This window comes from Coregonus lavaretus (assembly GCF_964263955.1).
Source record: "Coregonus lavaretus genome assembly, chromosome: 13".
NCBI classification, from domain to species: domain Eukaryota; kingdom Metazoa; phylum Chordata; class Actinopteri; order Salmoniformes; family Salmonidae; genus Coregonus; species Coregonus lavaretus.
In genome coordinates this window covers 44047179-44075138 of record NC_140000.1, presented here as the reverse complement: position 1 = coordinate 44075138, position 27960 = coordinate 44047179, and the positions used below count along the sequence as shown (strand labels likewise).

The 27960-nt window shown below is 45.1% G+C and overlaps 1 protein-coding gene across 11 annotated transcripts in view; it reads right to left on the bottom strand.

Moving 5' to 3' along the window:
- The window catches only part of LOC311140662 (myotubularin-related protein 5-like), a 71107-nt gene extending 45235 nt beyond the window's left edge, over positions 1–25872 (bottom strand). For 9 of the 11 annotated variants that reach the window (XM_084175819.1, XM_084175826.1, XM_084175822.1 and 6 more), the window contains exon 1: positions 25675–25851. In XM_084175819.1, coding sequence (XP_084031945.1) covers positions 25675–25729 — 55 coding nt within the window. In that variant the 5' untranslated portion in view covers positions 25730–25851. Of the gene's footprint in view, positions 1–25674 lie in introns of all 11 variants that reach the window. The other 2 variants (XM_084175820.1, XM_084175825.1) reach the window with 2 other exon arrangements.
- Positions 25873–27960: the final 2088 nt, after the last annotated feature.

The window sequence follows — 27960 nt, the reverse complement described above, 5'->3', positions numbered from 1 at the left end:
GCTGAACGATCGGCAGACAAACGCTAGATCCACATTCGTGTGATGTGTGCGAGCCTTAAAACCTGGCCTTGAGGGATCAAGACGCAGAAGTGCATTGTTCTAAGCTGCCTCACTAATAGGCAAATACTTTCTTGGCACAACGCTCTTGCGATTCTTCCCGAACACAGTACAATTTCCTTTCAGACTTCAGCTAAAACATTAGTGCTGCTCATCTTAGCAGAATGCCAAAGACCTTCTTATGTAACCTCTACAAATCACCCTGTTAACCATCATTTGAGCTTCTCTGTCCAGACAGTCGTCTTCACACAGAATTCTCTTTGTTATGTCAAAGCATGGGACCAGTCACTGAAAGAGACATTATTCCCAAAGTAAAGAAGGAGGGAGGAATAGAGGGTTTGTGGTTGAATGCTGCGTCAGTCTGAGAAAAGAATAAAAGCCTTGGGTCTTTATCCCAGGAACAAAAACAGGAGCCCGGTAAGCCCAGTCACAATACACAAACAAAAACTAGGGCCGGCAGGCAGGCAGCTCCCAAAACCAAACACACAGATGGGAAGGAAATCGCCTTCTCTCTCCCTCGCTCTCCTCTCTTCTTCTTCTCTCTCTCGACACTGAGTTGCATTTAGCAGACCAGCTGTCCTTCATTCCTGACCATTTTTTAAAAAAAGAGTTGGGTGTCAAAAACACATCATGACCAGTCAAACACAGAGCTGCAGGAATGCAGGAAGCCAGCCTTTCATATTACATTCACTCTCTCATTCGTTTAAAACACCACTCAAGATATGTCTAAACGGACGTGAGCAGCGGTCAGGGACAGGGAAGGATTATACATTTTCAACTTTCGTATCGCACTGCTGTTTATTAATTTAGACCTACTTTGTGCAGGCAGCATAGAAGGGATGGGATGGGCAGTGGCAGATTATCAATAGTACCTCTGGCTAAATTATCCGTACTAGCATACCACTTACAATGCATGTCCAAAACATTCCTTCATTTTAAGTAGTATGCTAGTGTGGATATTGGGACGTATTGTTTCAGTAGCAGCCAGGTGGTGGTGAAGAGTGTGTGTTTTCTACATGCACTCAGAGGACCTCCTCAGTGGTGGACTGTAAACTGAGTGAGAAAGGAGAGGAGTTCATAAAAACTTCCTTAAGGTTTGGCTCTGTGAGCTTCAGCACGTAGCACAGGTAGGTAGGTGTGTGTGTGTGTGTGTGTGTGTGTGTGTGTCTTAATTTCACAGAACATAGTCCTCATGCATTTTGTGTGTGTGAGTGAGTGCACGTAGTAATATGTGGAATGGGTTAATCTGTGCAATAACAGCTTGCGTGACCAATAATCGGTCCAAGGTAGAATATTTGACAGTACCTGTCTGTCGCTACATGCAAGTGGCTTGGCCAGTGTTTACACATCTGTGTTTGCAATACAATTAGTCTAGGGCTGGGCGATATGGCCTAAAAATCTTGATTTTTTCAAAAGTATGGGCGATTCACAATATACACTGAGTGTACAAAACATTAAGAACACCTTTCTAATATTGAGTCCCCCCCATTCTTGATACACACGGGAAACTTGAGCGTGAAAAACCCAGCAGCATTGCAGTTCTTGACACAAACCAGTGCACCTGGCACCTACTACCATACCCTGTTCAAAGGCACTTAAATGTTTTGTCTTGCCCATTCATCCTCTATCTCCAACTGTTTGAACAGCATACTAGCCTGTCCACTGTTCAGATGTTGAAATAGCGGCCTACCTTATTTCTCAGAATGAAAACGAGTTGCCAATTCATTATATAATCGTTTTTTATGCTCATGCACATTTATAAAACACAAACTAGGCAGATGGTATAACAGTCTGTGGCTAAAATACTGCTAGCTGTTCCAGCGTGAGACAGAAACTGAGCATTCATTTTCCAGAATCAATGTTCATTGATGCTCCCGTTTTAGTAGGGTCTGCTGTTCGAGCAATTTGAGGAGTTGTCGTCTATTACAGTAAAATCATGTCTCAATGTGTTTCGGTGTCCATATGACCGATTCTGTTTGACAAAACCTCAAATGCAAATAGTGAATGGAAACCGCTAGTTGTCAGAGTAAGTAGTGATCTTTCATCTTTGTTGTTGTGAGTGGCAGGGGGAGGGGCTTGATGTGTGGGGGAGGGGCTTGGTGTGTAAATGGGAAGGTGAAAAGCCGTGAACATGCGGACATAAGCGTTCATAAAAACAAGAACAAAATTATAATACTTGATTCTTGCAATATAGACATTTGCAAATTTGCGCTTAAAACAAACTCAAATTAATTAGATATATTGCCCAGCCCTACATGAGTCAATCGTAACGTGGTCGGTACGCAGTGACACATCACCTATGTGAATTCTGTTGGTGCTGCTTTTTGACTGCAATACCAGTGTTACACTAGTGCAGACATCCTGATGTTATACTAGAGAAATTGTGTTTCCATAGCTAGGGCTGCCTTGGCCCCAAGTCAGAGCAGGTCCACTGAGGCCATGGCCCAGTGAGTCCCAGGAGCCGGGCCGTTTTTGGTAAAACACCAGGGTAATTTGGAGGTGGAAACACAAAAGTCTGAGGCTTTTTAGCAAAACACCAGGGTAAATCTTCAGTGGAAATGGAGTTGACATGCGGAGTCACTGGGCCCACAACAAATTTACAGTAACCTAAAATTACCTTTAATAATAATGTCTCACAATAGACTGCAGATACCGTAACAGATACAGTCAGGTAAACACCCTGGCAGAGTGATTCCTCTGCCACTAGGTTGAGATATGCTATCAGCCTTGGGCAGTGATTGGTGTGGATATAGTAAAATCTAATTTTAATGTCACATGCTTTGTAAACAACAGGTGTAGACTAACAGTGACATTCTTACTTACGGGCCCTTCCCAACAATGCAACAATGCAGTGAGAGAAACAAGAGAAATAGTAACAGAAGGAATAAAGCCACAATCTGCAATATTCAAGCTGATCTAACCCCCCCCCCCCAAAAAAAATGAGTAACATTAACTTGTGGAGATAAGCGTTCTAGTTTATGGCACTGAGTACACAGCCAGGCTGCAGGACATCCTGCATCTGGTAAAGGTCATATTACCAAGCAGAGCTGAGGGAAGGAGTCTGCCTTAAGGCACGGACACAGCGTTAGTGTTTGCCGGCCGAGAGTACTTAGCACCTCTGAACAACGTGGCGGCTGAATTTGCAAACCGAGTGCAAACACATTCTACATGCAGAAACGGACAGAAATATCGGCAGTCAGACGCCCAGGCGTGTAGTCCCTAAAACACACTGTGTAGTCAGCAAGCGAACAAAAGGCAGACAAACGGCACACCATATTTAGGTGCGATGTGTTTTCTTAAGCGCTTCTCAGACAGCTAGCAAAATGTCGCCTAGTAGCTAGCTAGCTGGCTACAGCAGGCCACTGTGTTTAGGCTAATGAGCTGCTAGCTAGCCAATTTGACATACTGTATAGCTAAGAGAACTATAAAATCAGCTAGCTAATTTCATTTTAGCTTGTTATCTTTATGTATTTATCATTGTAAATTAAAAAACACATGCTACAAATGCATGTGTAGATAACAGGCATGGAGGAGGGTGAAAGGATTTGCCTCTCCAGCTGTCAGAAAAGGGAGAGAGTAGGCTACTAGCTAGTTAGATAGGGCAGGTCATTTTAAAAGGAGGACATTACAAAAATATTATCCACTTCTAGTCCCTAGAGGGGAAAACTATGAAGACCGACAGAGTCAATAGCAACCACAGGAGGCTGCTGACGGGAGAACGGTTCATAATAATGTCCGGAACGGCGCTAATGGAATGGCATCAAACAACCGCAAACCATGTGTTTGATGTATTTGATACCATTCCACTTATTCCGCTCCAGTCATTACCACGAGCCCATCCTCCCCATTTAAGGTGCCACCAACCTCCTGTGATAGCAACATAATAATCAGGGCTGTCTAATTGTAATATAATGCTGTGAAAGCCTGTCTGCAGATGAAGAGGTTCCAATGAATGTCCCAAGAGACTGCTGGCACATCCTTGTATGCCATGAGTGGTATGTGTACTTATGTTACCAAATGTTGTATACAACAATACAGTTAAAAGTCACAATGTAGCTATTACAACTTGAGCGGGCCAATCCTGCTCCTGGGAGGTGTGCAGGCTTACGTTCCAGCCCAGTACTAACACACCTGATTCAACTTATCAAACCTAATGAGTTGATAATGTGTATTGTTGCTGGGCTGGAATAAAGGTCTGCTCACCCAGTAGATCAGGGAGTGGAGCAAGGTTGGCCAGCTCTGGTATGGTACATTTTTTGTTCACCTGAAATTATCCTCTAGTAATAATAGCCTACTTAGATTTCTAACATTTACAAACAAGTTAGCTTATATGTACATTTTAAAATGATATGTTGATTCATTCAATGTTGCTTCATTGAAGTGTTTGTTTTAAAACTATTATTCAAGAGTAACTAGTGTCAATGTCCATTTATCCCAGATCATAATTCTGCAATAAAAAGGGGTAAAGATCTGTCTCCAATGTGATTGTGTTTCTGTGTTTCTCAAATGAACAATAGCGTTGTGAGCTTTCCAATCTGTTGAATTGATTTGATTGTCACTCTGTTCTCAGGATATCAACCATGTTGCTGCTTATCATAATGGTGTGCATCACCGATGCAGCCATAGGCCCACAGTATGATGACATTACTAGCCTTATCGGCATGTGCAATGCGCCCTTGTCATTGTACATCTGAAGCAGAGAATAGCTAAACTCACACATTGTTTCCATATTGTTAAGCTGACTATATGTTCAATTTAAAATGACTGGGGCTCCCCCGAAATTCTCCTGCCGATGCCGCGTCTGGTGGAAAATGCACTGTTAGTCAGTAGCACACAGATTCCCACATTCACACTCTGTCAGTGTACCCGAGTCATCCTACCCATCACTTCCAGTGGATCTCTCCTCCTCCTTTCCATCACACTCTCCCTCTTCATCTCTCCCTCCCCCACTCTCCCTCAGCCCATCAGACTACTAACAAACAGAGGAGCGCTCAGATCCATGTGATTTTCAGCGGCTGTGTGTTCAGTCAGCCATCTGGAACGGGAAACTCAAGCTGACTTTCCTTGACTCCCTGAGTGCTGATGGGGGAATACTACAGCCTCACTCCGGTTCCAACATTCCCATGATCCATTCCAGGATTCTTGATTTCCAATATATTTATGTTGCTGAGTCAGCGAAACAGAACAGGCTCTTAGGATTTCCATTAATACATGGCATGGAGGACAACACACACACACACACACACACACACACACACACACACACACACACACACACACATGCGTTTAGGGATGCTTTTAGTGTTTCAGAGGTATTGCTAATGGATTTCCTCTCTGCTGCTGGTTCTGTCTCTGTGGGATATCACCGCTTTTAAACACTTTACAGTCAAGTCATTGGCTCCTTCACTTCTACCTAAAAAGAAGAGGCCTTTTCACTTCAGCATTGCATAGAGAATCACGCAAGAACATGTATGCACACAACCACTGACTTGCAGTGAGTACACATCGTTGGATAGAAAGAGTCTTGGTTGGTGAGGTTGTGTCTCTCTCTGGCGGGAGGTAAGCTTGGCTTATATGGTGTCGAGTAAAGCTTAAACCATGTATTTAGATTGTAGGTAGGTATTGTAGTTAGGTATTGTAGGTAGTTTATCTAGGTAGTTATTGTAGGTTATTGTAGGTAATTATTGTAGGTAAGTATTGTATTCGGCTGAGCCCGGTGAAGCACGAGGCTAGCTAACTCACTACCTGGACCAATAAAGCTAGCTAGCTAGCGGGTAGCTACTGGTAACTATTAGCAACTGTGGATAGTTGTTTCCAATGTTATTTCACACTTAAGAGTACCTGTAATTATGCCAGCTAGCTACCTACCATTCAGCTGTTTTTCTAACCTCATTATCTGAAGCGTTAACCTTAGGTAGTTAGTAGCTACTGTATTCGAAATGTAGCTACCTGGTAGGCTAATTAAACAATAGCTGGAACGACCTAGCTTTAATATTTGGAGACGTGTTCTCTCTGTTGGGACAGACGCGAACTGGCTGAATCGATTCAGTGGCTAGCTTTGCACTTAACTGGCTAACAGTAGCTACTAAGGGTAAGTTATAACCTACATTTATTTTGTTTTGTTCTTACATACTGGTAACCAGAGTCGTTCAAGGGAATTCCGGACATGGGTGACTAGTTAACGTTAGCGTGGCTCTCTGTGTGTTCGTGCCGTGGGAGGAGGGGTTAGCTCGTAGGCAGAGAGCAATGGCTAGCTAGTATGCTAACTATTCTAGCTAACTAACTGGCTGAATAAGTTGATGACGTACTCACTCAAACTGTCAAAATTAACCCAAAACTTTACACAATGTTAGACACAGACACAAATTATCTGCTTGGCGTGTTAACACACTGGTGGTTTGTTGTAACCGAGTATTGGTGCTAAACCGTGTTATTGGAGGCTGGCATGCTAGTTGGCGTCATAGGATTCGGTGCCCTGGACAGTTTTCACGGAAGAATACTGTACCAAGTTAGCTAGCTGAATAAACTAAGTTAGTCTATTCCTAGAAACCTCTGTAGTTTACAACAATTATAATTTCTAAAGTGGAAGTTGGGAGAGTTATATTTGATTGTTTCAGTGAAACGTAAGTGAGGGAGGCCCCGCTCTCTCGCTTTCCCAGATGTTTAGTTCATTTCATTCCGATCTCCTTTGCATTATTGTAGCCTTTTTCTGTAGCCTGTCAACTATGTGTCTGTCTATCCCTGTTCTCGCCTCTCTGCACAGGCCATAAAAACGCTTCACACGACGTGGCTGTTGCCACTCTAATCTGGTGGTCCCTGCGCGCACGACCCACGTGGAGTTCCAGGTCTCTGGAAGCCTCTGGAACTGCTGTTCTGCGGTCAACAAGGCAGAGTTCATCTCAGCCTATGCTACCCTCCAGTCCCTCGACTTCTTAGCGCTGACGGAAACATGGATTACCACAGAAAACACTGCTACTGTTCTCACATCCCCCGAGAGCATCTGGTCAGCGCGGCGGTGGCACAGGAATCCTCATCTCTCCCAAGTTGACATTCTCTCTTTTTCCCCTGACCCATCTGTCTATCTCATCATTTGAATTCCATGCTGTCACAGTCACTTGCCCATTCAAGCTTAACATCCTTGTCATTTATCGCCCTCCATGTTCCCTTGGAGAGTTCATTAATGAGCTTGACGCCTTGATAAGTTCCTTTCCTGAGGATGGCTCACCCCTCACAGTTCTGGGTGACTATAACCTCCCTACGTCTACCTTTGACTAATTTCTCTCTGCCTCCTTCTTTCCACTCCTTTCCTCTTTTGACCTCACCCTCTCACCGTCCCCCCCTACTCACAAGGCAGGCAATACGCTTGACCTCATCTTTACTAGATGCTGTTCTTCTACTAATCTCACTGCAACTCCCCTCCAAGTCTCCGACCACTACTTTGTATCCTTTTCTCTCTCGCTCTCCACCAACACTACTCACTCTGCCCCTACTCAGATGGTAATGTGCCGTCGCAACCTTCGCTCTCTCTCTCCCGCTACTCTCTCCTCTTCCATCCTATCGCCTCTTCCCTCTGCTCAAAACCTTCTCCCTCCGATCTCCTGATTCTGCCTCCTCAACCCTCCTCTCCTCCCTTTCTGCATCTTTTGACTCTCTATGTCCCCTATCCTCCCGGTCGGCTCGGTCCTCCCCTCCTGCTCCGTGGCTTGACGACTCATTGCAAGCTCACAGAAGAGGGCTCCGGGCAGCCGAGCGGAAATGAAGGAAAACTAGACTCCCTGCGGACCTGTCATCTTTTCACTCACTCCCTCCTCTCTACATTCTCTTCCTCTGTTTCCGCTGCTAAAGCCACTTTCTACTACTCTAAATTTCAAGCCCCTGCCTCTAACCCTAGGAAGCTCTTTGCCACCTTCTCCTCCCTGCTGAATCCTCCTCCTCCTCCCTCTCTGTGGATGACTTAGTCAACCATTTTGAAAAGAAGGTTGACGACATCCGATCCTCATTTATTAAGTCAAATGTCACATCCGATCCTCATTTATTAAGTCAAATGTCACTGCTGGTCCTGCTCACACTGCCCTACCCTATGCTTTGACTTCTTTCTCCCCTCTCTCTCCAGATGAAATCTTGCGCCTGCTTGACCCTATCCCCTCCTCTCTTCTCCAGACCATTTCCGGAGACCTTCTCCCTTACCTCACCTCGCTCATCAACTCATCCTTGACCGCTGGCCATGTCCCTTCTGTCTTCAAGAGAGCGAGAGTTGCATCCCTCCTCAAAAAACCTACACTCGATCCCTCCGATGTCAACAACTCTTGAGCGTGCTGTCTCTAGCCAACTCTCCTGCTATCTCTCTCAGAATGACCTTCTTGATCCAAACCAGTCAGGTTCCCTTGGAGAGTTCATTAATGAGCTTGACGCCTTGATAAGTTCCTTTCCTGAGGATGGCTCACCCCTCACAGTTCTGGGTGACTATAACCTCCCTACGTCTACCTTTGACTCATTTCTCTCTGCCTCCTTCTTTCCACTCCTTTCCTCTTTTGACCTCACCCTCTCACCGTCCCCCCCTACTCACAAGGCAGGCAATACGCTTGACCTCATCTTTACTAGATGCTGTTCTTCTACTAATCTCACTGCAACTCCCCTCCAAGTCTCCGACCACTACTTTGTATCCTTTTCTCTCTCGCTCTCCAAAACTCTTGAGCGTGCTGTCTCTAGCTAACTCTCCTGCTATCTCTCTCAGAATGACCTTCTTGATCCAAACCAGTCAGGTTTCAAGACTGGTCATTCAACTGAGACTGCTCTTCGTGTCACGGAGGCTCTCCGCACTGCTAAAGCTAACTCTCTCTCCTCTGCTCTTATCCTTCTAGACCTATCCGCTGCCTTTGAGACTGTGAACCATCAGATCCTCCTCTCCACCCTCTCCGAGTTGGGCATCTCCGGCGCTGCTCACTCTTGGATTGCGTCCTACCTGACAGGTCGCTCCTACCAGGTGGCGTGGCGAGAATCTGTCTCCGCACCACGTGCTCTCACCACTGGTGTCCCCCAGGGCTCAGTTCTAGGCCCTCTCCTATTCTCTCTATACACCAAGTCACTTGGCTCTGTCATATCCTCACATGGTCTCTCCTATCATTGCTACGCAGACGACACAGAAAGCGGCACAGGTCCTTATCCAGGCACTTGTCATCTCCCGTCTGGATTACTGCAACTCGCATTACTGCAAGAGCAGACGCTCTTATCCAGAGCGACTTACAGGAGCAATTAGGGTTAAGTGCCTTGCTCAAGGGCACAACAGATTTTTCACCTAGTCGGCTCGGGGATTAGAACCAGCGACCTTTCGGTTACTGGCACAACGCTCTTAACCACTAAGCTACCTGCCGCTGTTGGCTGGGCTCCCTGCCTGTGCCATTAAACCCCTACAACTTATCCAGAACGCCGCAGCCCGTCTGGTGTTCGACCTTCCCAAGTTCTCTCATGTCACCCCGCTCCTCCGCACACTCCACTGGCTTCCAGTTGGGGCTCGCATCTACTACAAGACCATGGTGCTTGCCTACGGAGCTGTGAGGGGAACGGCACCTCCTTACCTTCAGGCTCTGATCAGACCCTACACCCAAATGAGGGCACTACGTTCATCCACCTCTGGCCTGCTAGCTCCCCTACCTCTACAGAAGCACAGTTCCCGCTCAGCCCAGTCAAAGCTATTTGCTGCTCTGGCACCCCAATGGTGGAACAGTCTCCCCCACAACGCCAGGACAGCGGAGTCACTGACCACCTTCCGGAGACACTTGAAACCCTACCTCTTTAAGGAATACCTGGAATAGTATAAAGTAATCCTTCTACCTACACCCCCCCACACCCTCCCCCCAGGACTGACCATCTGTGATATAAAAATTATAGTTTCAACCATGTTTTGAGGCTATATAGTGTTTTACTTTGTTTACAAACATTGGTGTAAAACAATCTTATATTTTGGGTTCTGATGGGCTACGACAGTTGAACTAAGCTTATGAGGCATTTATAAGTTATATTCTTCAAGAATCATCCAAAAATGGATGTAGCAACTGCAGATTGCCTCTTTAAAAGTGGCAGTTTGTATTCGAAGAGGTGAGAGTTTTGGCTTTAGTTTTGGTGTTTACCTATGATTCTGCAATGGTTAGGCACATTCTCAAAACATACATTTTTAGTGACCGTTGGCACAAGCTGGAGCCTTTGCATAATCCTTAGTTAATTCTCCCTGTAGGTGAAAGTTGAGCCATTTTGGGGTTTGGCTGATGGGAAATGAACAGGCCCTAGGCCCTGGAGGCACTATCAACATTTACAGTAAAGGGTGTTACCTGCAAACACAAACAAAAATACTATGATTTGAAATATGAATCATAGCTACAGTTCTGGAGAGGCAGTTGGCAGCAGCATGTCAAAATTAAAGATGTCAAAATTAAAGTTAGGCCTATGCCTGGTGAACTTTAACAAAGGTATTTGCATGAGTGAGGTTTGCAGGCCATTGATCAGTAGGTTCCCCTTGCGAGAGGCCCAGTGACACACTCAGTGTGACACAGCGGAGGTGACGTGAAACTATGAGCAGGTGATGCTTATTTTGGGCCGTGGTCACGAAGTGAGAAAGTTAGCGGATGTTAGAATGTGTGGACTGGGTGGTTCTGCTCTTCCAGAGAAGAGGGAAGGTCTCAGACAGTATTGTAGTGCTTCCCCTAGCATCACAAGGTAGAAGTAGCCACTAGCCACCTGACGTGTTGGTAGCAGCCCTGACCATAGTTCTAAGTTCTTTAGACCTCACCCTTAGAAAGAAAGCTGACATGGAGATCACCTGTATAGAGACCATAGTAACCTGAGTTAACTCCAGGGGACCCACAGGGACTGTGCAGGCTTTTGTTCCAGCCTCAGGCACAAATATGTGAGCTGATCAACAGTGAAACCTCAGCAGGGTGAGTCTGGGCCAACCTGGACAGTAAGGTAGACTAGACTACAGTTGTCTCCTGGGTGATGAAGTAACAGAGTCTGATGTAGGGGCAGAGCATTCAGACTGGAGCGTGACTGGAATGTGAACTGAGCCGGGCAGCGTGAGGGAATGTCAGACACTACTATCAGCGGGACCTGCTGTTGGGTAATAACTACTGGAGGTGGAGAAAGAGAGGGAGGTAGAGGGGAAGAAAGGTGGAGGAAGGTGGAAGGTAAGAAACCAGTGAAGCAGGGTCAGAGTTGAGGTGGGGGAGGGGTCATATGCTGACAAGGTGCTGAGATGGAGGACTTAGATCAGGGTTTCCCAAACTCGGTCCTGGGGCCCCCCCTGGGTGCACGTTTTGGTTTTAGCCCTGCACCACACAGCTGATTCAAATAATCAAAGCTTGATGAGTTGGTTATTTGAATCAGCTGTGTAGTGCTAGGGCGGCCTAGGACCTTTATCTAATCTTCATAGTTTCAACATGATAAAATAGGTTTTTACCTGATAAAAAAGATGTCAGGACACTTAAAGCTAACAAGGTTAGCGTGCCATGGTTATTGCACTGTGCAGCTCTGCATTTTTCAGGCTCCTGAGGCCAAACCACACATGGCCCTTGACTGTCCATCCAAGACCATATGATCATTATCAGTCTACAGTCAGTCACTATTCCAACTGTCTATCCTCCAAGATCACTCAGTGTTTCAGTCACTGGCTCTATGTTCATCTAAGGCAGGGTTTCCCAAACTTGGTCCTGGGTCTGCCTTAGATGAACATAGAGCCAGTGACTGAAACACCGAGTGATCTTGGAGGATAGACAGTTGGAATAGTGACTGGCTGTAGACTGATAATGATCATATGGTCTTGGATGGACAGTCAAGGGTATTAATGCACTGTTGGAGCTAAGAACATAAGCATTTTGCTGCACCCGCGATAACATCTACAAAAAAGGTGTGTGTGACCAATCAAATTGTATTTTATTTGAAAGCAGGCTGATAACAGCTCTCTGTGTGTGTTGTGTTCTTGGCATCAGAACAGACCACAACCACAGCTTCTCGCTTTAGTCTCCAAACCACTATGAGGTGACAGCCGGTTACCATGGTTACTGCACCTCACAGGATAAATGAGCACAAAACGGTGTGTGTGTGTGTGTGTGTCTGCATGGTGACAAGAGGGGAGCTGCTCTGGGGCCTGCCATCACATTACATCACTTATGCTTAGCACATAGGTCATTACCTTTATCTAATCTTCATAGTTTCAACATGATCAAATATGTTTTCACCTGATAAAAAAGATGTCAGGACACTTAAAGCTAACAAGGTTAGCGTGCCATGGCTATTGCACTGTGCAGCTCTGCATTTCTCAGGCTCCTGAGGCCAAACCACACATGGCCAGAGAAGTGGATCCATTACAGGCCCGACGCACAATGCACTCTTTCTCCCTCGCACACAGTATACAGGCCTTAAACCTACTCAACACACACCATGATATCATTTTCAAGCCTATCACCACACCCACTCACACTGTCCTCTCTGTAATGCACTCTGACACAGTCCTCTCTCTATGCTGCACACACACACACATTGAGCGGTGTAGATGTGTAATATGAATGAGGGTGAGGGTGTGTCACTCTCTCTGATTAAAAGCAGCAGTGCAGGCCCAGACCCAGGCCTCTACTTGGCTCAGAGACACTGGTTGGGATGCACAATGTGACTGGACACTGGAGAGTATGGCAATAAATTAATTAATAGGATCCAAATATCTCTAACATTTGTTTTCAGAATTTGCAACAGTAGACACCAGGAAAAAAATATCACTATGGAAAAAAAGATGAACCCAATCCATTTTAAAGTGGTTTCCTGTAGCAACCAACACTGGCATGCAAACAGACCAGAAAGGGGAAACCGCCGTCGCCAAGGTGACCATGAGGGTAATTTTCTTTGCGCAAAAAACCTCAAACTCACATCCTTCCTGCTAAACTAATACCCCCCTCTGTCGGCCCCTCTCCCTTCCCAAACCAAAAACGCAGGCTTTCAAGGAGAGGAAATTCTCTATTCTGTGAGAGAGAAAGAGGCCGTGTCCCAGATGGCACCCTATGTAGGATATCCGCACTACATAGAGAATAGGGTACCATTCGGACAAGAGAGATGTGACCAACAAGTCTTCGCTTTAACTTTTCCCTTTTTGTTTTGCAGCAAAACAGTCAAGGTCACGATTCGCCTCCAGATATGGTCGACTGATAAACATAATTTACTTTTAAAAATGTTACTCACTTCCTTTGCAGTCGTCTGCGTTTGTCTCTGAGGTCTATCTTCTGTTTCCGTCTCCTCCTACTCTACTACTTTCTGGTCATAGCGACACACCACACACACACGGGTGAACTTTCCAGTGAATCTTAGTTCTGTGAAGTCAGAGGTCAGACTTTTTTTTCTAATATCAAACTAAGTGCCTGTTCTGTTTCAAACTTCTCCATTTGAGCCCCTGTCTTTTCTACATTACCAGTATGCAAATACAGCAGCCTACAGTATCACCTGCCCTGTCTCAAAGCCCTTAGTGCCCTGGTCTAGAAAGAGTGTTTTGGCTTTGCTTATCATGGACGGGGTCAGATTTTGGGTCAAGAAGAACTGATCTTCCAACAGTTCATAAGCGTCACATTCCTTGTGGAGCATGGCACACATTTAACTACTCGCGCACTATACACACACTCCTGGCCAGCCAGCAGCAGCACACACAGTCTGTTAGGTTACAAGCTACTTAACTAGAGTTGCCAACATATCACATTCACATCACAGCTGTATGCAGACAGACTAGGAGGAAAGGATCCAAATATCTCCAACTTTAATTAGTGACACTCTTCAGCATGTTAGCACAGTGCTATGCTAATGAAAATAGCCTATTGTTTTTAGGCCTGTAGTGGTCATTGACTTCTAGAGCAGGGATCATCGACTAGACTAGGGCGGTATACCATATATACCCTTAACTGAGGTATTTGGAAAAAGCGACGGGATGGTTTTTTAATACATTTGAATATTTGTAGCTACTTTTTAAGTAAATACCTGCAGTCAACTTGTGCAATACGTTAGGAGATAAAGAACATTGCGTTCTTCATTTCACTGGTCACATTATTATGTTGCTTATGGTAGTCCTCAGTCACGTCACGTGACTACAAGCACACGACGAGAGACCCTTGTGAGTCACTCACTGTTGTACAGCATGCGCCAGGTGATCTAATTACAGTATGGATTTCGCAACTAAATGTTTGCCAGCTGTATATCTTATAACTATTAAGTTAACTGTCTAAAATGTGCTAAATGCTCTGCAGCTGTGCATTTGGTTTGCTAATTTAGTACCTAGTTAGCTATCTAGCTAAGTGGTTAGCTTCTTCCAAAATCAAGCATTCGCTTGGTAACAGCAGAGAATGCCCTCCTGGATCAAGAGCCTTGCTGGCTATTATTCACAAACTGTGAGTAGAGTTTCAGAGTTAATTGTATAGTTTAGGTCAGAAACTGTACAAAATGTTCGCAATGCGCTCGTTAGCATTTAGTTAGCATTCTCTATGAGGATTCCTTAGTACTTGTTAGCATTCTGGTAAGTGATGTTTTTTGGACTTTGAATATTAGTACTTTTAAAATAAATACCTGAAGTCAACTTGTGCACTAGGTAATACATAAAGCAGATCGCGTTCATCATTTCAGCCATTAGATAATTTTTTATTATGAAGCTTTTTCATTATGAAGCTTACCAGTACTAGTTTTCCAAAACAAGGGTTTACAAAGAAGCACAACGAGCAAAAATGGGAGCTTCGTAAGGTGAGTAATCTCTGCAGCGCAACTCCTAATGTTAGCCAGCTATTAAGTTAACTATCTACAATGTTTTTACAGTCTTATGTCCCCAGAAGGTTTTTGCTCAGAAAACTTGGGGGGCCAAATAGAATCAACCACGGGCCAAATTCAGCCCGCAGGCCACCAGTTGGGGAACCTGTTCTAGAGCCTTGGTTGCGGTCTTGTTTAACAGAGAACAGTGACAATGAGGAGAGCTGTTACACAGGGCATTGGCCACGGAGATTGACCACAACAGACTAAAGGCCTATGGCTTAATGACCATGCAGTAGTCTCCCAATGATCTCCTCTGAGTGGGACAGGGGTGGGTGGCTCAGGAAATTCAAACAATAGATTTACAGCAATCAAACTTATCAAAACCCTCTCCCTACGCTTCACTTACAGCAAGTAAACTGATGGATAGAAGATATGTTCACTCACTATGGCTGGGAATTGCCATGGACCTCGCGATACAATATTATCACTAAATAGGTGCCGATATGATACGGATTGCAATTCTCACGATTCTATTGTATTGAGATCTATGATGTAAAGTTGTTTGTGGTGACGAAGGGCACGATATAGCGTCCATTATAATATTGCGATATGTAACTATCGATTCTTTCCCCCCCCCCCATCACTATCGCTTACCCTATGCCCCTCTTCCTCTTTCCCTTTACCAGCTCCCCAGGTACTAGTATCTACCTCCCATGGCCATCCTAGTAGCTATCCCATCCAAAAGCATCGTCCTAACCCCACACCATCCATCACACCCAAAAGGTAGGAGTTTATCTCCAAGGTGTCAAAAGGTCACACTGTTACGTTTGCTCTTCCGCTGGCCAACACAGGAAAGAGGCAGTGGATGATTTAGCCACAGATTTTCTAAACCCAGAGGCGCAACAATGCGAGACTTTTGGGAACGCTTGCGAAACAGACCAGGCCGGGGTTTGGGAAGTCAATGAGAGAAGTGAACAATTATTTGTTAGTAGTTAATTGTCTCGAAATCTAAAGGCACAATATAGATTCAAGCCAATGTTTTAAAGTGTCACTCCAGTCTCATTTTCACCTCATTTAACACCTGATTTACTTAACAAAAGGCACATCTCAATAGGTGGTCCAGGTAAGTCATGACATTGCACAAGTGGGGCGTGAGCCTTTCCTCTTTTGTTCTCTATTGCTCCTATATTGTTCCTCAATCAAAGCGGTAGGCCGATGATATCACGACTTCCCATCAGACCAACTCCTTGAATGCCCTACTTCTTGAACTTTGCAGTTATGTCAAAAAAAAAAAAACTTTTGCTCAAAACATATTTTTTTACCCTTTAGTGTGTGTACGTTACTGTATTTATACTTGGGATATCGCTTTTCAACAGTAAAAGTTTAAAAAACGCTGTAGGACGCCTATCAAAATCACACTTTAATAGAAAAGTCCACAACAATGCTTAAACAACATTAGGAGACCACTTGAGTTCTGTAAAAAAAAAGAGAAATTTTGATTTTTGGGTGTAATTACCCTTTAATTCAAGTGTGCACCTTGCACGAGGCTGTTTAGCTGTGTTTTTGTAGCACACATGGGATGGTAGAGTTTGCAAACCCAATACCCACTGGATTGATGAAAATAATCATGATATTCTGCCAGGTAAGCATAGGCTACTTTGTAGTTAACATTCAATTGACAACGTTTTTTGGGAAAGCCTTTCCATCTACCAGAAGACTGTTTTCATTAGCATCATCGCTAACGGCTACACAAAGTGGTAGATGCACGCACCACACACACACACAGACAGGGGCATTCTCATTGCCCCTTCAGAAAGTTGCAGGAAATACGAATCACTGATGCATTCTGTTCATGTCTTTTGATCAACTCGGGCAAAATAAAATGTTCAATACATTTAGTTGATTAACCTACTAAGGTCAATATATTTTTGAATATTGTTGAATTCCGTTTTAATGCCTGAATTCCGTGAGGGCCCTAGTTATCATATGTGGACCAGAATGAGGCTCTCCACTACCTAATGTTCTTGCAGTGATGATTCACCATCTTCATCAAATGTTTTCATAAATTATCTGCAGATAACCGCCAAAAAGCCTAGGCCTACCAGTAGCCTATGTAAATTAGGGATGATGCCATTCGGTTGCATGGCTACCCACACTACTTGCTCCGGCCAAATGCTACGGCATGCCCACTGATGTTAGTTTCTTCTCTGCAAGGAGTCTGGATCGGCGTGCCTCCCCGACCATTCACCGAATGCGAACACATTCGGGGCCATCTGATTGGTTCAGAACCCGATGGGTTGAGCCAGAGCTAGAACACACGTTGGTAAAGCAGCGGTTAGAAAATGTGTCATTGGCTTTGATACTCTGATTGGTTAGAGACTATCCAATCGCTGATGACTTGATTTTGTACAACGCCTCTCGTGCCCTTTGTCACCACAAACGACTTCAATGATGTCAGTCTCAAACTAAAGTATGTAGAGAAAGAGCAGCGGAATAATTTAGTTTGAGTCGTCACGCTAGCGATTCGGTAGGCTACTACACTGACTGAGGCGACGAGAGTCACTCACTTTAACATGACAGCGTCTGGCAAGCCCCAACATCATAGGAAAGGAAACCTAGGAAATCCTTTGGTTTACTTGTCCCGACGCGACACCATGGACATAACCACATTGCATGATTTATGAATATTTCAAGTTTTAATGTCATATGCACAGGGATATAGCAAAGGTATATAGGAGATCGACTTTATTCAAATCAGTTCGACAACTTTAATAAACTAGTCAACACTAGTTGTTCAGTTTTCAATCAATCAAAGCAAAGTAAATAACCTACCTCTCCAATCCGTTTTACCTAATTTCTACCAGGATGTCACCTGTGCAGCTAGAAGCGAAAACAATTATAGATCACCTTTACTCCACACAGACACATACAAAGCTCTCCCTCCATTTAGCAAATCTGACCCTAACTCTATCCTCCTGATTCTTGCTTACAAGCAGAAAAATCAAACAAGAAGTACCAGTGACACATTCAATATGGAAGTGGTCCGATGAAGCGGATGCTAAGCTATAAGACTGTTTCTCTAGCACAGACTGTAATATATGTACCAGGATTCATCTGATGACATTGAGGAGATTACCAAAATCAGTCACCGGCTTCATTAATAAGTGCATCTACGGCGTCTCCCCACAGTGACCGTACACACATATCCCAGCCAAAAGCCTTGGATGACAGGCAACACCGCACTGAGCTAAAGGCTAGAGCTGCCACTTTCGAGGAGTGGGAGACTAATGCGGATGCTTAAAATAAATCCTGCTATGCCCTCCAACGAACCATCAAACAAGCAAAGTGTCAATACAGGACTAAGCTTTAATCCTACTACAGGGCTTGCAAACTATCACGGATTACAAAGGGAAACCCAGCCGCGAGCTGCCCAGTGACACAAGCCTACCAAACGAGCTAAATGCTTTTTATGCTCGCTTCGAGGCAAGCAACACTAAACCATGCATGAGAGCACCAGCTGTTCCGGACGACTGTGTGATCACGCCCTAGCGGTTCTGAGTAAGACCTTTAAACAGGTTAACATTCACAAGGCCACAGGGCCAGACGGATTACCAGGACTCGTCCTCAGAGCATGTGCTGACCAGCTGGCAAGTGTCTTCAGTGACATTTCCAACCTCTCCCTGACCCAGTCTGTAATACCTACCTGTTTCAAGCAAACCACCATAGTACCTGTGCCCAAGAACACCAAGGTAACCTGTCTAAATGACTATTGCCCATAGCACTCACATCTGTAGCCATGAAATGCTTTGAAAGGCTGGTCATGGCTCACATCCACACCATCATCTCCAATTCGCATACAAACCCAACAGATCCACAGATGACGCAATCTCTATTGCACTCCACACTGCCCTTTCCCAACTGGACAAAAGGAACACGTACTTGAGAATGCTGTCCATTGACTAAGGCTCAGCGTTCAACACCATTGTGCCCTCCAAGCTCATCACTGAGCTAAGGACCTTTGGACTGAACACCTTCTGCAACTTTATCCTGGACTTCCTGACGGGCCGGCCCCAGATGGTGAAGGTAGGCAATAATACATCCGCCACACTGACCCTCAACACAGGAGCCCTCAGGGGTGCGTGCTTAGTTCCCTCCTGTACTCCCTGTTCACCCACGACTGTTGCTGCTCACGACTCCAACACCATCATTAAGTTTGCCGATGTGATAGATTAATTTGTATTTTAAAGCTTAATGACTAAAGGATTTCACCCCAAATACAGTATAAAATGTGTAAACAGTGTTAGAATTAGAATGTAGTGTCAATCAACCCACTAACAGAGGGGGGCGGGACTAAACATTCCAGGGTGAAGGAGAAGGTGGAAACTGTTTAAGAAAGCCTCCTAAAGGTGGGCGGAGCAAAGTGCCTTTGTGTGTCAAGGGGTATAAATCAGTATGCATGTGTTTTGGGCGCCAGAGCTCTCCATGAATAAAAATACAGATCATTCTTGCTGGTTGTGGACCTTGAATCATTTATGATTAAAACCAGAGCCTTACAACCTCTGGTAATGATTCAAGCTTAGGTTGAATTAGAGATAGAAATTATCTTAACACGATGACACATCGGTGTTAGGCCTGATCACTGACGACGATGAGACAGCCTATAGGGAGGAGGTCAGAAACCTGGTAGTGTGGTGCCAGGACAACAACCTCTTCCCTCAACATCAGCAAGACACGGAGGACTACAGGAAATGGGGGTCAAGCACGCCCCCATTCACATCGACGGTGCTGTAGTGGAGCGGGTCGAGAGCTTCAAGTTCCTCGGTGTCCACATCACTAACATGGTTCAAACACACCAACAGTCGTGAAGAGGACACGACAGCGCCTCTTTCCCTCAGGAGGCTGAAAAGATTTGGCACGGGCCCTCAGAACCTCAAAAAGTTATACAGCTGCACCAGTGAGAATATCTTGACTGGCTGCATCACCGCTTGGTACAGCAACTGCTTGGCATAAGTTTTGACTGGTACTGTACATATTACATCAATTACCTCAACTACCTCGAAGCGCTGCACATTGACTCTGTACCGGTGCTCCTTGTATATAGCCTCGTTATTGTTATTTCATTGTGTTACTATTTCCATTTAGCTAATTGTTCTTACTTTTTAAACTCTGCATTGTTGGGGAAGGGCTCTTAAGTAAGCATTTCCCAGTGAAGTCTACACCTATTGTATTCGGCGCATGTGACAAATACATTTTTATTTAACTCCACGTGGCTGGCTATGTGAATTGTGAAAGAAAATAAATGAATATGCCAGAAAACAATACTTTGGCTAACTGAATTGACTCATTGTTACCGCTTACACATTACATGGGACGTGCATATTCACGAGCATCATGCTCTCTCCCTCCTCTGTGTAAAGAAATTTGACTGCAACAAACCAAAGCGCACACAAATTGTACCAGGAGGCGGGACAGAAAGCAGACTGCATTTCCCTGTCGTAGCTCGCTTTGTGACTGACAGGCGCCTATCCTATCAATAGATCACTAGAAGATGCATATCTTTCATTCTAGCGGGAGATGGCTCAACGGACTAGCGAATTGAAACTTAAATGAAAAGTAGCCTACTTAATACACAGTCAACAGTAAACATGTCGTCCCCCACAAATGATGCAGCGGCCCCCTTTGGGACAATCAGTGTAATTTGGTAAATGACGAATCTCTATGGCATGACTCATCATTCATTAGGTAGTAGACTGGAAAATATTGCGTCTAGAGACCTTTGTCCATAGATGCCACATATCAAGTTTCGTGCATATCGGTCACTATGTGCCAGAAGAATAGCATTTTAAGTGTTTTTCAAGAAATTCTAAACCATCATGGCGGACCTTATGGGACATTGAGGCAAATGTGTTCCTTGTGAGGCGAGATAACTATGGATCTACAGTCATGAAATTTGGGACAACGGGGTGGGGGCGTGACCCTTCAAAGTTTGTATTTTCAATATCTTGTTATAGCGCCACCATCTGGCCAATTAGTGTAATTTTGTAAATGCCGTATCTCTATGGCAAGACGGATCATTCACCAAGTTTCGTCAAAATCGGGTCAGCGCTGTCAGATATCACGTGTGACTAAAGTACGGACGAACGCACTAACGGACGGAGACAAATCCACAGTCCCCTCCCCGATTTCATTGTGGAGGACAATGAAGAGGGAAAAGTAGCTGGCTGAAAATGAGTCTGTAACCGGCTGATTAGCTGACGGCCGGTGCTAATGAAAAACACTGCCTAGTAGACAGACCGGTACAGAGACGCCGAGAAAAGAGCCAGTGGGCAACACTGAGGAACGCAGGACATTTGCATATTAACAGACAATCTTATCTGGAGTGACCTACAAGGAGGGGTGCATACAAAAGACGGCAGGGGTGGGGGGTGAATAACACACAGTAATAATCTGGATCCATAAATCAAACAGCTTTCCTTGGGAGAGGGGAGGGGGTGGGGTTGACAACTGTAAAAAAATAAAAATATCACCCATTCACCAGAGATGAATTACCATCCAATCAGGAGCAACCTTTTCCGGTCCAGGACCAATCAGCATTGCTTCCTCTGTCCCTTTCAACCAAATCAGATGCTGTGTACGGGATTAGGCCAAACACAGTGGGACACCAGATTATAATTCCTTTCTTTCCGAGACTAAACTGTGATGGCGATGATGAAGAAGGGGAGGGGGTCTTGATCATAGATAAACTGTACGGGCCTAACAGACATAATCTAGTCCCACCGCTGAATTACCCTGGGGGGGATTGGAACGATTACTCCTCTAACCCCAGGCTGCCTGGGAACAGGATTGCCCCAGTCCTGCCCTGAGGGGTAACAGCAGGAGGGGAGGAAGGGTGAGGGGGATAAATTATCCAAATTCCAGGGAAGACAATCAAAGCAAAGCATGCTTCTAGTAGGGCTGGGAATTGCCAGGGACCTCACAATACAATATTATCACGATACTTAGGTGCCAATACGATATGTATTGCGACTCTCACAATTGGCTAACTTTTTAAAAAGAAGATTGAGCACAAGCTATGAAGGAAAAATACTGGCGTATTGGTGCAGGTACAGCCTACTAGCGTAAAAATAATACTGCGAAATTTGCAAAACGATAAGACATATCGTAAAATAATATCCCGATATGTAACTGTATCGATTTTTTCCCCCACCACTAGCTTCTAGAAGTGGTTCACTGAGGGCAGGCTGCAGGGCCCTGGGGCACTCGGCTGCCTCCTGAATAAAAATCATTCATTACAGCAGACAGAGAGCCATGAAACAGCCACACGCACACAGCCCCGGGCTGGGGCAGGGACATAAACAAAAGCCCCACACTAGAGAGTCACTTTACATAATGTCTGCAGGGAAAGAAGTATCCGGCACAAGCCCTGAGCGAGACCAGACCAGCCAGTATTCTGTGTAGCTCCACACTGAGACAAGCAGTGGCTGTTTATAGCCTAACAGACAGGGAGAGGGTAATGTTACCAAGATACCATGGCATGACGAGTCCCTTTGCCATGCCAAATACACAGAAAGACACATTCTGACACACACACAGGAGCACACAGGCATGCACGTCACACACTCACAGCTCTGTCCCCCTTCCAGTAGCACCCCCGTCCCCTATGAAAGACAGATTGTGAGGTCTATTTCTGGAGATCCTGAGTGGCTGCAGCCTGGCCTGCTCTGGAACCAGGGAGGAAGTGGTAGCCCACAGATCGAGATGGGCATTCGCTGGCAAGATCACAGCACTCCTCTCTCTCGCCTTCTCCCTCACTCGTGTCCTTTTCTGCTGCATTGGTTGTTGTGGTGTTTCAGTCTCACTCTGGCCGTCTCCAAATGTAAAGCTCCTTCAAATCGTCCAGCAAAATGTAGGCATATCTATGCACCTGACCTAAAGAAGCAATGGGTGAATCTCCTGCCTGTCAATGACAAGAATGCTGCTCACTTGTCGCTGATAGGTATTTAGTTTTATAATGAATTGGACACAACACTATAGTAGGTGGCATTCTTCATGCTTCTCTTGCCTATACAGATCTGTGTACCTCTATCTGGGCTGCATGCTGTTGTAAAGGGAGCTGAGGCGCAGCGCTGAGCTCTGGTCCAGGCTCTCTCACTGTGCCAGAGCTGTCACTCCTGGGTGAAAAACAACTGCCGTGCATTTTGTCTAGTCCCCCACTGCTGCATACACAAACAGTAACACTCCTCCAGTTGCCTGGGAGGGAGGTAGAAAAGAAGGGGTCAGAACGGAGAGCAGTGTGTGTGTGTGTGTGTGTGTGTGTGTGTGTTGCGGCTGATAATGGAATGAGGCCCTTGGCTTCTACAAAATGACTAACAGCTCCCCACCCACATGAGAACACACACACACCCCTCTCCCAGTTTTCATAGAACACAGACACACAACAGGGGGACAATCTGGATTCTCGCTCTAAACATGTCTCCCAAGGGTCCTCTCTCCTATTTCCTGTTTGGGCCGGGAGCCCCATGGACGGAGTATGCGATTCGCTGCAGTGTTCTCAGCACAAAAGGGGACGGCTGTCAAAACAGACCTACACAAGAAACCCCAGTCAGGCTGACCACAGACCGGCCATCTTGTTCCCCATGTGAAGTCTATCTGATGGATGAGAGTCTGGGTTGAGCACAATTATCAGGCAACCTGACACCTTAGTGACTAAGGGACTGTGTGAATGGGAGCTGCAGGCAGCGGTCATCAGGGCGGGGGCATGTCCTACAACCACAACATTGACTATATACAGTACAGTAGCAAAACCTGTCCCACAGGGTGCAGAGGTTTTGTTCCTCTGGATATCCTCTTCTAATAATTCAACTGATGAATGCTTTAAATTGTACACTGTCGACTCTAATTCTAAGCCTAGTCACATACAGTTAAAGGATGGGTGTACGCAGGTAAAAGCCTTTATCCATCACTGAATGTCATTCAACATCACTGAATGTTATGTCGATGATGTAATCACCCAGGAGGCATCTTCTCTAGAAATACAGTGATGTTTCAACAACCCAGTCAGTGGAAGCAACTTGCAAACACTGATCTCACACACCCAACCTGTCAGTCAGCAGTTGTGAAACATTCCAGGCCTGTGTAAATGTAGGACAAGCAGGCTGCAGCTCTGTCATAATGTCAGGGAGCATCAAGCTCTCTCTGGCATGCGAGAATGATGTCAGAAGACGATGTCATTGCCCCATGGAGCATGCATCAGCCTAACAGAATAAAGAGTATCAAACTGGAGTATCGATCTGATTGCAGAAGAGGGGGTATCCACTTTAGGTAATGAGTATGGAGCCAGGGAGTCAGTGTTCAGGAACAGGGGGTAAGACTCTAAAATATGCTTGTGTTGTTGAAAAGTAAAATGCATACGTTAAAGAATAAGATGCATATGTTGCAACAAGTTATTTACTATGCATGTATTTATTATGCACTGGGCTGCTGTAAAAGGGTTTCAACTACAGATAAATCATCATCACCCCTGAGTGTTGTTTTTATATTGGTACAGAGGCCTCGTTTCTCCTTGATCACCTCAGCGCTTGGGGTTTTAATGTCTGCTTCCCAGATGCTTTACAGGCCTAGTCTGCATTCAGCAGCAAGAACAGCAGGGTAGAAACAGGAAGGAGAGACATTCTGCAGTGTGTGCAACGTCCACATTATGACACTGAACCTTGCAGGTATTGTCCCCCTTCAATACAGAGATGCATTAAATGTATGCAAAAAATATATATATATATATATATATATAAAATTGTCCAACCTGGTTAACTTTCCAACCAAGAAATAAGTACACAAGCCAGTTCTTGCTTGATTTTAGACGCAGAGGACTTGTCATAGTACGATGTTTCTGCATGCTCCATCTAAATATGTCAGACAGAATCCATTCTATAAATAAAAGAAGTTAAAAGTTTCGAACTAGCTTAATATGTTAATCGGATAAGGTGGCTTTAATATTTTCATGGAGAACGGGCCATTATACCGCACGGATCTAGGCCACCACACAAACGGGGGGGGGGGCGTCAGATAACGGTCCCTACACTCAGCGTCCGCAACAACACAACAGGAAGAAAACGGAGCATCTACTGGGCTCCGTTCTGTTTCAAGTGGCTTGGGGAGGGGCATAGCCATCTAGTTAGTCCACAAACAAAAACAGACAAAGAAAACAACCAACAATACTTCCATTTCTAAAACACATATAAGGTTAGTTGTTCACAAGCATTGGCAGTAAGAATAGTACGCTTTTATCAAGCAAAGATTTGCTTGCTTCTCATGTAAAATCTCGACACGAATCTGTGACATTTGCACTAACTAATTCCTGTTAGCTTGGCGAGCCGTGACAGAAAATGGTTTCGCTTTAGTTAACTAACAAGTTGGTTTAATAAATCCGTATTTGCTAGAAGTCTACTCTAACCAACGCCGCCAGCACGTTAGCTAGCTAGCTAACAATTATCATATACCAAGCTAGTTAGGTTGCAAATTCACTTCAGTTATTAGTTAACGTTAGTTAGCTAGATATATAGCAATGCAAAATTATGCATGACAGCAAAAAAATGCAATGCAGACATTCACTCAAACTCTTCCCTCGTGGTTTGAAATGACTCCAGACAGCGGGCTAATCTCGAGAGGCCTTTGACATCCGCGATTTGTAGTTCAGTGTCCTGCCCCATAAAATAGCCCAAAGCTGTGGGACGCCGTTTTGTCCTGGCCCGTCACCGCCTCCCTTTCCTCCGCCTCCTCCTGTTTACAAGGTCTAAACCGCGGCTAATACGCTAGCATTAGCGAGCTAGCACTTAGGAAAATAGCTAGCCCAACACTCACCTCTCTTATCGAGGTCGTAACCGACCACCACGAAGTAGTCCGCGAGCCTGGCCATCTCAGAGTTCACGGAGACAGGCCTTTATTGCGGTATCCTTTCCCTTTACCGTCGATATTCCATTCACATTCTGTTGGCGAAAGACACATCACGGGCGACAGTAGCATCCTTCCAGCTGTATCCTGCCGCCATACTGTCAGTATGCCTTGCCCTGACAGCAGAGTGTGATGAGTCTGCGCACTGGGTTACAGGGAGGGGCACATGGCAAGAATGTCCCACAACGTCCCATTTATGTAGTTGGGTGTAGATCCTTGCAAAAAACTATAACCACAATAGCCTACAAATGCAGCACTTAGCTATCTAGATGCTGACAATTATCTTACTGAAAACATGCAATATTTGCGGTTGAATGATTCTGAACAATTATTGTATTTAGCATGCATCAATAACATATTGGCTACAGGGCACGGTACACTTGGGAAACCTTATGTAATCTACCAAAGCATATCAACATATCAAATAAACACGTTAAAAGAAGTATTTGACAGCTCAAAATGGCTATTTACAGTGAAAATGACAAAACTGTATCATAACCTTTCTGTGCACTCACTGTCAATATTTTGGTTATCTAAACTAGAGACCATATCTTACCCATATCTGTCACAAGGGTTCCCCAGCCTGCATGTCATTCCTGAAATACTCTGGAATCAGAGGGTCTGCCAGAACTGATCAGAGGACAGCCCACCGGAATGCCTGCTTTCACAGTGTGTGGTCAAAACAAATGGTAGCCCATGAAGTTGAAATGTAGTGTAGATCTATGCAGAAAATAATCGGTATAAAATAGGATTGGTACATTTTCAGTTTTACGCAGTATGCTTGTATGAGAGAGAGATTGAATAGAACATCACCTCCGTGTGCAGCTGAATAGCCAGTGTGATCCTAACCACAAGCGTCACACCCATTGTCTCCTCATGATCGCCTAAACAGAAATAAAGTACCTGTTACATAATACATTCATGCCCATTTCAAATTCCAGCATAAAACTGCAGAGCACTTGGCATTGTTGCATACAACATCACCTTTAAAATAGAGCAGTCCCAACACAGAAAAACTCTTGCCTTGTAACGAACACAGAACAATATTGTCACAACATTGCAGTGATGTTGCGATACCGTTAAGTGATAGGGAGGTACCGTAACGCCACTGAGAAAATTCCAACACTTCCTGCACTGCGACCTTTGACCCAAAGTACTTATCACTCCGGGATTAAAAACCAGGCATGGATCTTAAGCATTTTCGTCTTTCGCTATTGTTTTGTATAGCAATCAATCAATCACATTTATTTATGAAGCCCTTTTTACATCACCAAACAGCAAGCAATGCAGATGCAGAAGCACAGTGACTAGGAAAAACTCCCTAGAAAGGCAGGAACCTATGAAGTAACCTAGAGAGGAACCAGGCTCTGAGGGGTGGCCAGTCCTCTTCTGGCTGTGCTGGGTGGAGATTATAAGAGTACATGGCCATTTAAGGCCAGATGTTCAAACGTTCATAGATGACCAGCAGGGTCAAATAATAATCTGTGGTTGTAGAGGGTGCAACAGGTCAGTACCTCAGGAGTAAATGTCAGTTGGCTTTTCATAGCCGAGCATTCAGAGGTCGAGACAGCAGGTGCGGTAGAGGGAGAGAGAGAGAGAGAGTCGAAAACAGCAGATCAGGGACAAAGTAGCACGTCCAGTGAACAGGTCAGGGTTCCCTAGCCGCAGGCAGAACAGTTGAAACTGGAGCAGCAGCATGACCAGGTGGACTGGGGACAGCCAGGAGTCATCAGGCCAGGTAGTCCTGAGGCATGATCCTAGGTCTCAGGTCCTCCGGGAGGAGAGGGAGAGAGGGAGAGAGAGAGAATTAGAGGGAGCATACTTAAATTCACACAGGACACCAGATAAGACAGGAGAATTACATGAGATATAACAGACCGACCCTAGCCCCTTGGCACATGGACTATTGTAGCATAGATACTGGAGACTGAGACAGGGGTGGGTCGGGGGACACTGTGGCCCCGTCCGACGATACCCCCAGACAGGGCCAACCAGGAAGGATATAACCCCACACACTTTGCCAAAGCACAGCCCCCACACCACTAGAGGGATATCAACAGACCACCAACTTACTACCCTGAGACAAGGCTGAGTATTGCCCACGAAGATCTCCTCAACCAAACGAGCCCGAGGGGGCGCAGAGCCTTCTCTCTTACTGTACTTGTCCCAGATGATTGGTATCCCCCCTTCACTTAG